The following is a 13,218-nucleotide window of genomic DNA, read 5'->3' on the forward strand; positions in this document are numbered from 1 at the left end:
GCTCCATGCGAGTCAGCAAGCGTCGCACATACCGATCCGTTGTCTGTCGCGGTGTCAGTAGCCGCAGACCGAGTTATGCGTCCGCTAGAGTCGGTTTCCGTGGCGTTAAACCGAGTGCACCGCTTGGGACGCGTTGATTCGACAACGAAGCACGATTAGAACAGTCGAGGATCACGAAGAAGGACCGGTGGATATCGGATCATGGAGAACCAGCATCGTTACCTTGACTCGACGAGCCTCGGTTGAAAGCTCATCGTGAACGCCGCCGGTGAGTCATTGTCGCGAATAAGACTCTGAATTTCTCTCGAAGAACACGCGGAAAAGAGAAAGAGAGAGAGAGCTGAAGTGACGCTAAGGAGGCTTCCTGGACAGATTACGCGAGCAGATTTTCCCTCGGCTGCGTGCCATTAGGGAAAATCGAAGAAAAAGAGTCCCGGCCGATAAAGCAACCGGCACGGTCCCGGTTCAACGACTGGGAACCTGATTTCGCGGAACGAGAAAGCCCTAGGACCGGTGAAAGCGAAGGCCCATGAGGCCTCCCACTCCTTGAATCGTCCCGAAATTTTCAAAATTTTACCCGATCTCTCAAAGTCGATTTTTAGTCGAGAAGAAAGAGTCGGGTCACTTGTGACCTATAGCACATTACGAGATAAGATAATCTCGGGTCACTCGTGACCCATGGTTCCCGGTTACAAAGGGATTACGAAAGTTATATGAAAACGATGTTGCAAACTATTTTCTTTGTAGCTAATGTGAAGATTGTTTCATTAGGGGCCGGCACTAACACGGTTATTAAAAGTAATGATTCTTTCTGGGAGAGGGACTGCAACCTTGGCAGATAGATAACTATAATAGCGTTGGTAACGGGCCTCTATTTCACACTGGGCAAGTAGATAAATGGAAAAATGCGAGAAAAGTAACATTGATGTTTGTCATACGCGATATGGTGAGACTAACCATGGGAAAAGATTGGAGATAATCGAAAACTATGGAATCCGTGTAATTTAATCTCTCACTCTGAAAGAGATAGTGTATCACCTGCTATAAGAAAATGTTGGTGTAGGTTAAAAGTGACCCGGTCATCGCCAGCGACATCCACTTCTGAAAAATTTAATCCTTTCGGGATTTCAACGGGGTCCTTCGGTATTTTAGATTTTATTGTCCTCTACCATTGTTAAAAATTCGATGGAGAACAAGGAGCACGCTGGACAGCTCGTTTCGCGCGGGCAATTTGAATTTCGCCTTCGTCACTTTCACCATGCCGAGTATAAACGCTGTAACGCCCGAGGGCATCGGATTGAGTCATCTGAACAATGATCGCGAGGACTTCGATGCGCGCACAAGACGTACCTTTACCTCTGTTCACCACGTGGCACGCCGAATCTTCGTTTCAAATCTTTTGTATATCCCTAATTACCGCACTTTTCGTGTACCAATTACTCCACTTATTTTTCGTGCGCATTGTAACGTCGAGAATTTCACAAGGATTCGAGCGGTATGATAAGTTCGCAAAACACGAAATGCACACGGTAGATCCAGGTCATCGCCCCATTAAGATCCACGCTGTGGATCACGAGCGCACGATCCAGAGCTGAGCGTAGAAATCGGTGCGTGGGACAGTCCCACAGCCGCCGGAAGAGATTTCGAAACCGGAGTGTGTGTCGTCCCCTTCCCGGGCACTTCGTGTCAAGTTCCACGCTGGCTAACGAGAATTATTAACACGTCGTCTATCATGGTGGTCACCTGGTAAACGCCGTCATTATATCATCGGGACAAAAACGAGTCCTCCTCGGCCACTCCCCTTGCAATTAACCATTAACCCTCTCGGGAACCAGTCTTTTTTCCAAGAGATGTTAACGTAATCGTAAAAGTGCTTGAAAAGGTACAGACGTACGATTAGGGCGACTAAAAATAATGGTCAATGGATGTAACTTCATCTGGAGTAGTGAATATAATACAGTATAGGGTATTACAAAATCCGGGGCTCTAAAAATAATTGAGCAGGTTCTTGAGAAACTGAAAAGATCAGGGGAGGTGGAAACAAGAGCATACGGTGCTTTAAAAAATTCAGGTACTCTAAAAATTGTTGCAGTCGACTCTAAAAATCTCCAAAAGTGACAATCTCTATGAACAGTCCTTCAAAAAATTCATGGAGACCAAAGGCAATGACCAACAAGTAGATATAAAAAAAGTCGAATATAGTTTTTAACGCAGTTTTAAAAGATCGCAAGGATTTTTAACACAAGAAGGAAGCATTTGCCGATCGTCTCAGCCAATGGCGCGCTCTCCGTTGACCTTGAGGGGTTTAGCGTCGCCACCAACTAAACAAAGGAACGAGAAAAACAAAACCCGGAGCGGAATTTCGTTCGACTGACGCGCTCGGCGACCTCGTAGCCCACAACTATCGCTTTTCGAAGCGGGAAAGTCTAAACTCGAACGGGTCGAAAAGTGAATTTGCATAGCCACGTATATATATTCCTTTGTGTCTATGTACGTGTGTGTGCAAGCGTGTTGCTGAGTCTGCAGCTAATGGTCGGCGATGAAAGCCAGCGGACCGTGAGTGGCCGGCCATTAACGAAAGATATCAATTAAATATCATTTTCCCACCGTCCAGTGTGGCACGCATGGCTCACCGAGCACGGGACGCGCGTTCTGCAAACAGCCATAAGCGCGACCGGAATGTTTTACGAGCGCGTTTCCAGCGCCCCTCGCGCTGAAGCGAAATTTCGTCGGTTGGTCGTGGAAAAACGAAAAATTTGTTGTACAGTCGTTTCCAGGTACGCGAGTCGCCCGGTAAACGGGATATGCAAATGAACAGTTAACTCGGATAGGCCTAGTATAGTTATCGACCGGTCAAAAGAACCGTGACGCGTTACGTAAAAGAGCCTCCATTAACGCTGCAGCCAGTAGACCACGGAAAACCAATGGCTGATATCGTTCTATCGATAGATTATACCAATTTCGATCGTCCTTCCGACCCATCGGCGTAACTGCAGCCCTACGAAACGGTTCAGATCATTTTATATATCAAAAGATCAATGTTGCATGTATATGAAATAGAAAAAGGCGCTAGAAAGTGTACAGCATAAATATTTTTAGAGAGATTGCAAATAGAATGCTCTACAAATCTTTTAGATCAATTCGAGGTTTTCCGGCACAGTGAATGCTCTTTGATACGCAATGGTGCTACTTGGTAGTTGAAGGATAATTTTCTGGGTCAGCTACAACAGTTGCAAGTCGGATCAGAATTTGTTCTTTGGGTAGTAACTCGGGGAACCAAGATGGCGTCGACCCGCACATGCTTCGAGATGCGGGTACAGTTTTATACTATCTCCGAAACCTTTGTTGGAAGTGGTTTAAACTTGTCCCGCAATTTCCAAACTCGTTCAATTTATAATGTTTAATTATTACGTTTCTGGGAAATGTAGAAAATGTTGCGCAGCTTATGCCGGGTGCTGCTACGTTTTGCTCGAGGAAAATTCCCGTTCGTAATGCACTGTCCGGGTAGTAATTCCGCCGAGTTCCTCCGTAATGGCGGTATTGGCTGCAGGAGCAGTGATTAGCCGCGCAAATAACGTAGAATCTTAGGTAGCATTTCAGGCAATCCTCGACTGTACCGTTACGCTCTATCATCAATAAAAATATCATCTGATGGTGGACGAGAGAGACCCAGCTGTCTGTAGTCATCAGGATCTCTCAGTGTCCTCGCGCACGGCACCTGCGAACCAGCTGTTCTGGGACTAATTGGTGCCTGTTCAGACAACAATGCACCATTCGGTCGCACGAACATAGCTGGCTCTAATTAATGGTCAATTTGCTCGATCGGGACCGTTGAAAATGGTTGTATAGAAATGAAACTAGACGTCGAAATATTTGGCAAATAATAAGGAAGCGTGATCTGATTTTTTAAAAGTTAGAGCAGGGTGAAATGAATTATGGATCTAGGGGATCTAAAAATAATTGTAAAGTCAAGAAGGGTGGCCACTGTTGCGGACAGTGTTCGAAACTATTCTTAGGTTACTTTAAAAGAAATATGGAATGCCGGTAATAAAGGTATGTTAATAAATGAGGAAGCTATTAATCTTCGCTAACTATATGAGCAGGGAAGAGTATACTCATCCCCTGGCAAATCGAGCACGAAGAGTGGCGCAAAAAAGGCGTGAGACTACTCGCAAAGAGGAAGCCGAGAATGTAAATGACGTGTTAATAGATCCAGGCCCGTCGCAATTAAATAAATCGTTTCGAGGAACCCGCATTGCCAAGCTGTTCATATTTTTCAAGAACCTGCTCAAAGAACGCCGGGATATCTCGCGTCGAAGTACCAGCGTGAGTCAACACGGCTAACGGGAACCTTCGGGTTCTGTTGTAAAAGAACGAAGTACCATCGGACGCTTCGGTATTTGCATGAAAAGACCGGACTCTCTCCTCCCTCTCTCTCTCTCTCTCTCCTCCCTCTCTCTCTCTCTCTCTCTCTCTCTCTCTCTCTCTATTGTTTGTTCGCGTTGACTGCCGAAGGTCTCGGCTCTTCAGGGATGGAGAAGAAGAAACTGATCTCCGCCAGAGCCTTAAAAAAGTGTACGCAGGAAGGTGGATTCAGTCACACGGGGTTAGCGAACCCGTTAGACTTCCACGGGGGGACAGGAATCTAAAAATTTGAGATTCATAACTGTTTACAAATTTAACGGCTGTCATAGATTCTGAGTAAAGGGTTGAAAAAATGTTCGATGAAAATTCAATTTCCGCGTTGCGAGCGGGTGGTTAACGAGCGTGGAAAAATTGGCCGGCAGGAATTTGCGGCGAGTTTTCTCCTCGGGCCCGTTTCGGGCCAGTATTCTAGTCGGATATTTTCCTTTCACGTTGCCGTCGTAGCACAGAGGGGGAGTGTTAGCGAACGGCGAACAATTTCGAGTCTTCGGCCGGCAGCGATTCCAAAGGCACGCCGATATTCGCGTGTTCCCGGGCTTTGGCCGGAGAGCGCCAAATAACCCTAATTCGTACGGTGCTAAACCTATGGAAATCTGTTGTTCAGACGCAGGAAAGCATGGGTTCAGAGGCGTGGGAGCTGGAACGGAGGTACTCGGTGCCTGGGGCCCTGGACACGAGGGGATTGGAGCCGCCGGCTAGCGAAGACCTGCACGCCTGGTCCATTTACAGGTGACTCATTCCTCAGAGATTCTTCTCCTTGAAACTGTAAATCTCTGCCAACTGCGCCAATAAAAATTGTCTGTTTTATAGGCAAAACCTGAACTCGGACTTCACGGATTCGGCCCTAGGATCCGCGGAGAAGTCGCCCCTGCCTTACGGCAATTTTCAGCTGCGTGACTCGACGGTACAGAGCATCCTCAGGCACCCTAGATACGGGCCCAAGAGTCCTTTAGCCAGCAACTCCTATACTTACTTGAAGTTTGGACTGCCGAGGGTGTTGCCTCCTAGCGCGCGTAACCGGGATGGATCTAGCGGGTACGATTCTAGCGAGGAGGGTCGCAGAGTGTCTCACGCGGGTACTTCGGGTCATGGGACCTCCGCCATGCGGTCTGCCAGAAGCGACCCCGACTTCAGGCATGTCCACGCCGTGCCGAGGGAACATGCTCATTCTCAGCTGACGGTTTCCAGAGAGAATGCTAGGCTGAGAAGCGCCAGCGAAGCTAATCTGCTTCAGGGCGGGCCGAGGAACAACCGGAGGCACAGCATAGCACCCATAGATCCTGGTTACGGGATCCACGAATCTAGAGGTACATACACTGCTGAACCGGTCAAAGTGGCGCAGTAGCTTGAAGTAGTTTCTTTTACACTGGATAATCATTTAAATTATTGTTTAGGTCATGGTATGCTCGGCCCTGAGGGCTACTCCATGCCTCTGAGGCCTGTACCCTGTCTGCAGCATCCTCATCTTCAGCTGAGGGGCGTGGAAGCTTCCGGAAGCGATGGGTTGCCGCTTCTAAGGGGAATCACCTTGGAAGCGGGTGCAACCGAGGTCCTAGCCATCATGGCGACCACCGAGAAGGAGGGCAAGCACATAGTGGAGACTATATCAGGCCGCAAGAGAATTAAACGGGGGGACATCTTGCTGAATGGGAAATCTGTGTCCTCCCGATCTTTAAGGTACGTCTTGACAAGATAGTTTTCTCAATTTTGTCTTTATCACAAAAAAGGATCACTAAGGAAGATTATTCATCTTTGTTCATAGGTCCCGCGTCGCCTATCTGTCTACAGAGAGCAGTTTGAGTCCCGGTTTAACTGCTCAACAGACCCTCAGCTTCTACATGCTGCTGAGGGGCGGCCCAAACACGTCCAAGCTAGAGGCTGACGCCATTCTTCAGGAATTGGGCTTGGAGGCAACGAAACACTGTCTAGTGAACTCATTGACAACTTCGGAGGCTAGGAGACTAGCACTAGCCTGCCGCCTGCTACAGGACTCGCATGTCCTAGCACTGGATAGACCCACGCACGGTTTGGATATCTTCGACGCGTTCTTCCTTGTCGAGTATCTGAGACAGTGGGCTCATAGAGGTCAGAGACTAGTGATTCTAACTTTACATCCACCCACCTACGAGATTCTGACGATGGTGTCAAGAGTGGCGTTGACTTCCGGTGGCAGGATCATGTACTCCGGTCTCAGGCGGGATATGTTGCCATATTTTGCGCTCGCCGAGTTTCCTTGCCCCCCTTTCAAGAACCCTTCTGACTATTATTGTACGTATTGGAAGTGCAAGACGACATCTGCAGCTTCTAAACTGATGTTTTCTTGCAGTGGACTTGGTGACGTTGGACGATTTATCGGCCGAAGCGATGCTGGAGTCCTCTCAGAGGATAGACCACCTAGCTGAATTAGCCAGGACTAGGCTGCCTCCGCTGACTGATCCTGGACCACCAGGCGCACTACCGCCTTCTATCTCGAGCCCTAACATTTTTATGCAGATCTACGCGTTGTTGCTGAGGACACTGATCTACAGCCAGCCCTGGACTCTGACCAGACTGCTAAAGAAAATCGTGGTCTCGGCGTCGCTCAGCATTCTACTCGGTGCAATATTCTGGGACGTCGCTGGTGACTCTAATCTGTACCTGAGGGACAGGGTAGGCTTTCACTACGCCAGCCTGGGCATATTCTTTTGGCCCCTGTGCATGATCGCCATCTGCGAGGTGGCGGATTGCAGGCCCAACGTGGAGAGAGATATCAAAGATGGTCTCTATGGTAGATTTATCTACATTATGACAGAGGTAAGCCTGATTGAAGGTAATCACGAATTCTGCTACTAACTCCATCTTCTTTTCCAGCTGCTTTGTGGTGCAGTGTCTTGGTGCATAGTCTATCTGATCTACCTAGCACCTGGCTATGCCATGTCTGGGCTCCACCTGGTGCCTGACGAAACCTTGATCTCTCTGTGGAACTATCTGAGTATCGGCTTGCTGTATCTTATTCTGCAGCATTTCATTTGCATCCTGTTTGCTCACACTTGCAAATGGATCTACCTAGCTTCGTTATTTTCGGGGATAGTGATAGGAGAGATGACTCTAGCGGGTGGGGTCACTCTGCACCTGGAGAATCTGCCAGGCTGGTACCAGAAAATCAGCCCAATGCAATGGTCCCTATCTCTGTTGTTACCTTCTCTTCATCAACCCGAAGTCATGAGCAAGCTGGCCAACTGCAAGCCGAAACAGATCCAGAGACAGGACATCATCGTTCAGGCTGCCTGTGAACCACCGGATGGTGCTCTAGCATTATATGAGATCGCTTTGGACAAGTTCAATGTACAAGGAGAGTTGTGGTTGGGGATAGGAATAGCCATAGTTAGCGTACTGATAATCATAGTGTTCTTTTGTATCAGGTATACCACTCCTAAGAGACTTAGAAGCGCGCCAAACAAGCCATAAAATGAAAACTGTTGAACGACCGAACGCATCTGTACCGAACCTAACTGACCCGAGTCTCAAAGGGCATCCCTGTCTTTTTTTTAGCTGGTTAACAAAGTTTCAATCCGACGAGTGCAATAATGTTCAATAGGAACAAATGGAGCGCGCGCTTTTGTACCGCGCGATGCCCATTGGTCCCGATCTTGTTGTCTACATTGTTGCGACTTTTTGAAGCGAACAGGCTTCAGAAACTCGCAAGGTAGACTCGTGCAATAATGTTCCGAGACTCGGCAGGCCATTGTATCGCTTCAACGACAACGAAACCTAGTAGAGTAATTTGCATTTATCACGCTATAATCAAACCATCAACGAGAAGTGTTCTTACGAAATAAAAGCCAAGACATCTACCCACATTGTTGCTTATTTTCAACTAAATGCTACAGGGCAGACAGCACTTTTTGAACATGGAGCCATTGTTCCTTTTTATAATGAAGCCACGAACTCGGTCGGTATCGTCGTGCAACTTGTTCGCAAGCTCCATCTGTAATGTTAGCTGCGTCGATGCAGCAAATTGTTTTTATAGTGTCTGTTGATAACGATCGAGCAATACAGCGGCAAATCCATCGCTATTTCGAAGATAGACATCGTTACTGCTTATTGACTTTCACTATTTATAAACATCGGTTTAGGCTGAAAAAATTAATTAAAAATCGATGACGTGTTCCCTGGAAAATTTCCTCCAAAAGCGATTTCATTATTTATTAACGACGGAGAAACTTTTTGACTGTCAGAATCGATACACTGGTAGAGTAAATATATCTGCCGGTTATCGCCACGGTACATATTCTAAGAAATAATTGCCGTAGGAAATAGACTGGCCGTGTTGACTAATTAAACAGATCCGAAGTAATTTTGTAACAGACCAGGTAATTCGCCGGCGATCCGAACGACCACTTCAAGATTTATCTGACGTTGATAAACAATTAATCCAGTTGATTCCATTCCTCACTTTTTATCTGGCCCGACGTGTCATCGATTACAGCTCACTGATAAGATCATGGCCTATCAATTTCCTAAGACGGATCTACAAAATAGACGATTTCTTTCCTGTCACGTATACTCGCAGGAATTAAATTCAGCGATACGAACATTTTAATGAACAGCTTTATCGGCGAGAGAAAAAAAATACGTTCGATAAGGTAGAGCAAATTTATATTTCCGGTTGTAATCGATCAGCACGACGTCCTATTTCGATGACGGTTACATTTGAACTTTTTCTTGGCGATATTTAGAAGGAAATTGTAAATGTCAGTGGCAAATAGAAGTATCCATGTTTCTTCGAAACAAGCAGTAGGATTTTAACGATACGAACGGTTCAATTAAAGGTAATGCTTTATAGTGGTCTAAATATAAATCCAATGATGAAATTCGACGATCTCGGAGCCTTGTATCGATCGAACCACCGGAAGTCGTCGTTCTATAATTCGCGGGGTGTTGGTTGCTGGGACAGGCGTGCTCTGATGTGAAACAGTGACTTGTTTAAGTAGAAATTACGCCTCTTAATTGTCTAATGAGATAATGAAAATCATATATGTATATCGGTGTTCTTATTACGCCCACTCGTTTCTGCATGAGACCCACCGGTGTCCATGATGACAGAATTTTCGTCGCAGCGTTCTTCCCCTAAACGTATTTTACGATCGCAAAAAGGCATTGAAAGGTTAAATGTTTTTACCGTTCCACGCCGAAAAAGCAAGAAAACATCGTGACAGCTATCAAAAAAAGGTCGAATGTATTTCCTAACGCCAGTTTAAAACCTGCAAGAGCTTTTTTCGCTCGAACTCGACGAGTTTTCGAAACGGTTTTCCCGTTTCGAGAACGAAGTTACGAGGAAAAAATTGTTACGCCACGCTTTTTCGTTATTTCTCGCAAAGCCAATTACGCCCACGACGAAATTCAGAAGTTCCATTTTCCCTGGATAGTAAAAAAAAAAGAGAGAAGGCGAACGCTTCCACGGTGTCGAGTTATTTTTCTATGGGGAATCAGAAATGCGCGCGGAACTCGGAATCTCTCCTTGGGAATTGGAGTCCCTGCGTGTACTTTTTCCAGGAATCCCGAGCGCCCAGTCGCGCACGACCTAGACGACGGGGTTAATTACTCTCATCGGCGGAAGCCGGCGTTTACGACGATTGCTCATCGTCAATTTATACTAATTCGGTGAACGAACGCCGCGGAGGAACTCGACCGTTCCCGGCCCCGAGGGAAAAGTACGAGAAAGAACGGATCCGAGACGAAAATACCTCTGTCAACCCCCATTTGAATTCCTTAAAAATCGTTCACACATCTCGGCACAATAACAATGTGGCAGGATGATCAGAAGGATTTCGGATACGACGGATGAGAAGCTCTCAGATAAATTCCTCAACGATGTCCTCTAAATGCGAAAGTTGGGGCGCTGCTTCATGGGCCGGAAGAAAGAATAATCCACCCGGGAGGCACTTCCGGTTCCATCGTGACCGTAAGCCGGTTGGACGGAAAAACTGTTCATTGATACTTTGGAACATGAGCGGATATCGCTGGCAGGGCACGCCGGACGGGAATAGCGCGGCGGATTTTGGAAAATATACAAACCGGGCCGGAAACGGTCGTGTAAATTAAACAGCGGCGCTATTTCAACAGCGCGGCGCTGATACTCTGCAGCAACGAGTAATCAAACCCTGGTAGTATCTTCGATAATGGAGGAAGCGGTGATTTTGAAAATCCCAATAATATAAATCCGTATGCAGAGGAGGAATTGTCTGAGTAAACAGTAAGAAGCGAAAGATAAGTAAAAATGAATTTCATCTTTTGTTTAATTTGAATAGAGCAACGATGTGCACGAGTTCGCATCGAGCCAATGTGAGAGGTGCCTAAGTCGTCCGATGCCAGTTCCGGAGGTTGGAGACGTCGATTACAGGGTCGGATCGATGGTATTTATTGTCGAGATCATTGGACGTGTCGTTTCCCGCGCTTCTCCGTTCGACGAGAGAGTAATCTGAATACAGGCGGCGACCGCTTCTCTGAATGACTCTCGAAACTGGTGCGCCCACATTCCTCCGGCCATGTAACGCCTCTACGGTGGCTGGAGGCTGCCTATAGGATTTCATCCCGTTCCCTTCGTCGTCCCTGTCCCCTCTCTCCCGGGCCGCCTATTGATGCGGATGAAAGTGCGCGGCTCGCTCAAGGCCGTCACCCCTCCACCGCCTCCCACAGAACGCAATTCAATAAATTATATACCTGACTGTACCGCGGCGAGCACCGTGCATAACACGGAAAGTCCTCCACCTAATTTTATTCACTATCATTCGTCGGCCGGGTCCCATTCACCTTTCATGACCTTAAACTTAATTTCGAATCACGGCGTTCGATAAATGCTTCACCCTTTCGACTATACAACGATAACATTGTCAACAAAGACTTGAAGTTTTTCCGGTGGTTCGGCAACAGCGTCCGCTGACAGTGACGCTCGAGCGTAGCAGTCACTCACCACCCTACAATCTTGTGCATCGTCAGAAGCGCCGAGCGTTGAGCATCGCCAATTGTGCGGCGTTGCCAAGTCGCTTCGCGTTTCCTTTGGAAATGAAATGATTAGATGATGATGGAAATGGGTAACTGTGTATGCAGAGACGGAGTCGTTCAATGATGTACAGGATGATTGAACGGGTTTGAAGTTTGTGCAAAGACAACAGCGTGCCGCATGGGTCTCTGTTCGATGGCAACACAACGGGGATCGGCCGTTTAATTAGCTCGTTAGAGAATACCTTTTTCCGCTGAGATCTAAGAATACGCCGATACGCGGAGGTGGCCGCGCGGGTATGTGTTTGCGAGCGGGCGAGTGTGCGCGCCCGTTGTACACAGGACGTATACTTTACCCGTTAATACAGGATGACGGGCACATGGTGGTAGGTGGGAAAGCGGTGCTGGAGTAAAATAATCAATGAAGAGGCGAACGGTACCGGGAGGGAGAAAGCGAAAGAACTTTATACGATCGCGCCCACGCGGTGAGACCCACCAGCTCGTTATCCCATGCTGTTTTTATTCTTCCTGCCCGTACACGCATTCCCGGAGACCTTGCCAGGAATTGTGCCGAATCGCCGTGAGATCTGGACGATTAAGTATCGGACGGCTAAAGTCCGTCACGCCTACCAGGTTTTGTAACCACTCCATGAAATTCGAGTATCGCCGAACTACGACACTCGACTCCTGTAAATTCGTGAAAAAAAATCAGAGGACGATGTACCTGAGCACGTTCGGATGGGTGAATATTCCGCTCTCGAGATATCTAAATGATTTTATCTTAGAAATATCGCGACGTCGGTAATCGTATGTTCGGTGAGAATAGTCATCTTTTGAAAATTGTTCAAATTCGTAGATCTCACAGAAGTTCGAAACATTTTTTCTTTGAGCAAAGCCCACACCATCTTGTATAATAAGGTTTCCCCTTTCAAACGACACTATGAAAAGTACTCGGCAATTTGTCTTCGTTATTTTATGACACTTCGAACAATAAGCGTGTCGTCGGCACTCGAAAACTTGATCCATGGGATTACAAAGTGCTGGGTGAAAGCTCGTCGATATTCAATGTACCGTAACTTCTTGAGAAAATAATCGTAGGTCGTTGAGTCTTAGTTCATGTTAAAGGGCAGAACCTCGTCTGTAAACACGTCATAGTTGTTTGTTTAGAAAAAAATTGTTTATCAACTGCAGATTCATTTCCGTGCAACCTGAATTTGTTTGTTAATTTTCGACAAGGTGACGTAGTTCGCTTTCGTCGAAAAAATTCCACGAGGATTTCGGGTAGTCCGGCCCCTATGGGTTCAGGATTAAGGACACCGTGGCATCTCGAACGACACGGAAAAGGAGCCGTCCGAGCCGTGGTCGGAGTCGGCGGAGCGCGCTCGGCGAAGAAAGCTGCCGGATGCAGGAGAGGCGAGGGACATCATTATCTTATCTCGAACCATTTCCTGTCAACCTGGGGCCGCTTTTCGTGGTAATCGCACGCGCTCACGCCCACGCGTCCGCAGCGTGCACCGACACGCAGCCGAGCGCGTGCACTAATGCCCAACCGAGTGTTGGGGAGTATTGCTTCCGGTGCGTTGCACACTCGCTTTCCAATGTGCGCGCGCGCGTGTGTGTGTGTCTGTGTTGTGCGTCTACTTGTTTCGTATTGGGGGACATTTGCACTGCCGTCGATGCTGCTCGACTAGAACCCTTCGAAATCAACGACTTTCCATTGCACTCTAATCTCATTCTGCAGCGGCTTTCAAAAATATTCGCACATTCGGATATCCGAAAATTGTCGAGATTCGAACCTCCACTATTTAGCAA

The 13,218-nt window shown here is 47.3% G+C and overlaps 1 protein-coding gene across 1 annotated transcript; it reads left to right on the forward strand.

Moving 5' to 3' along the window:
* Positions 1 to 22: 22 nt before the first annotated feature.
* On the forward strand, positions 23 to 8,245 carry LOC144472244 (ATP-binding cassette sub-family G member 8). Its single transcript, XM_078185164.1, has 7 exons — positions 23 to 268; positions 5,030 to 5,154; positions 5,236 to 5,732; positions 5,820 to 6,102; positions 6,188 to 6,693; positions 6,752 to 7,218; positions 7,276 to 8,245. Exons 2-7 carry the CDS (start codon positions 5,042 to 5,044, stop codon positions 7,870 to 7,872), a joined length of 2,463 nt encoding a protein of 820 aa, XP_078041290.1. The 5' UTR covers positions 23 to 268; positions 5,030 to 5,041; the 3' UTR covers positions 7,873 to 8,245.
* The last annotated feature ends 4,973 nt before the right edge of the window (positions 8,246 to 13,218 follow it).

Source organism: Augochlora pura, chromosome 7, assembly GCF_028453695.1.
Source record: "Augochlora pura isolate Apur16 chromosome 7, APUR_v2.2.1, whole genome shotgun sequence".
NCBI lineage: Eukaryota > Metazoa > Arthropoda > Insecta > Hymenoptera > Halictidae > Augochlora > Augochlora pura.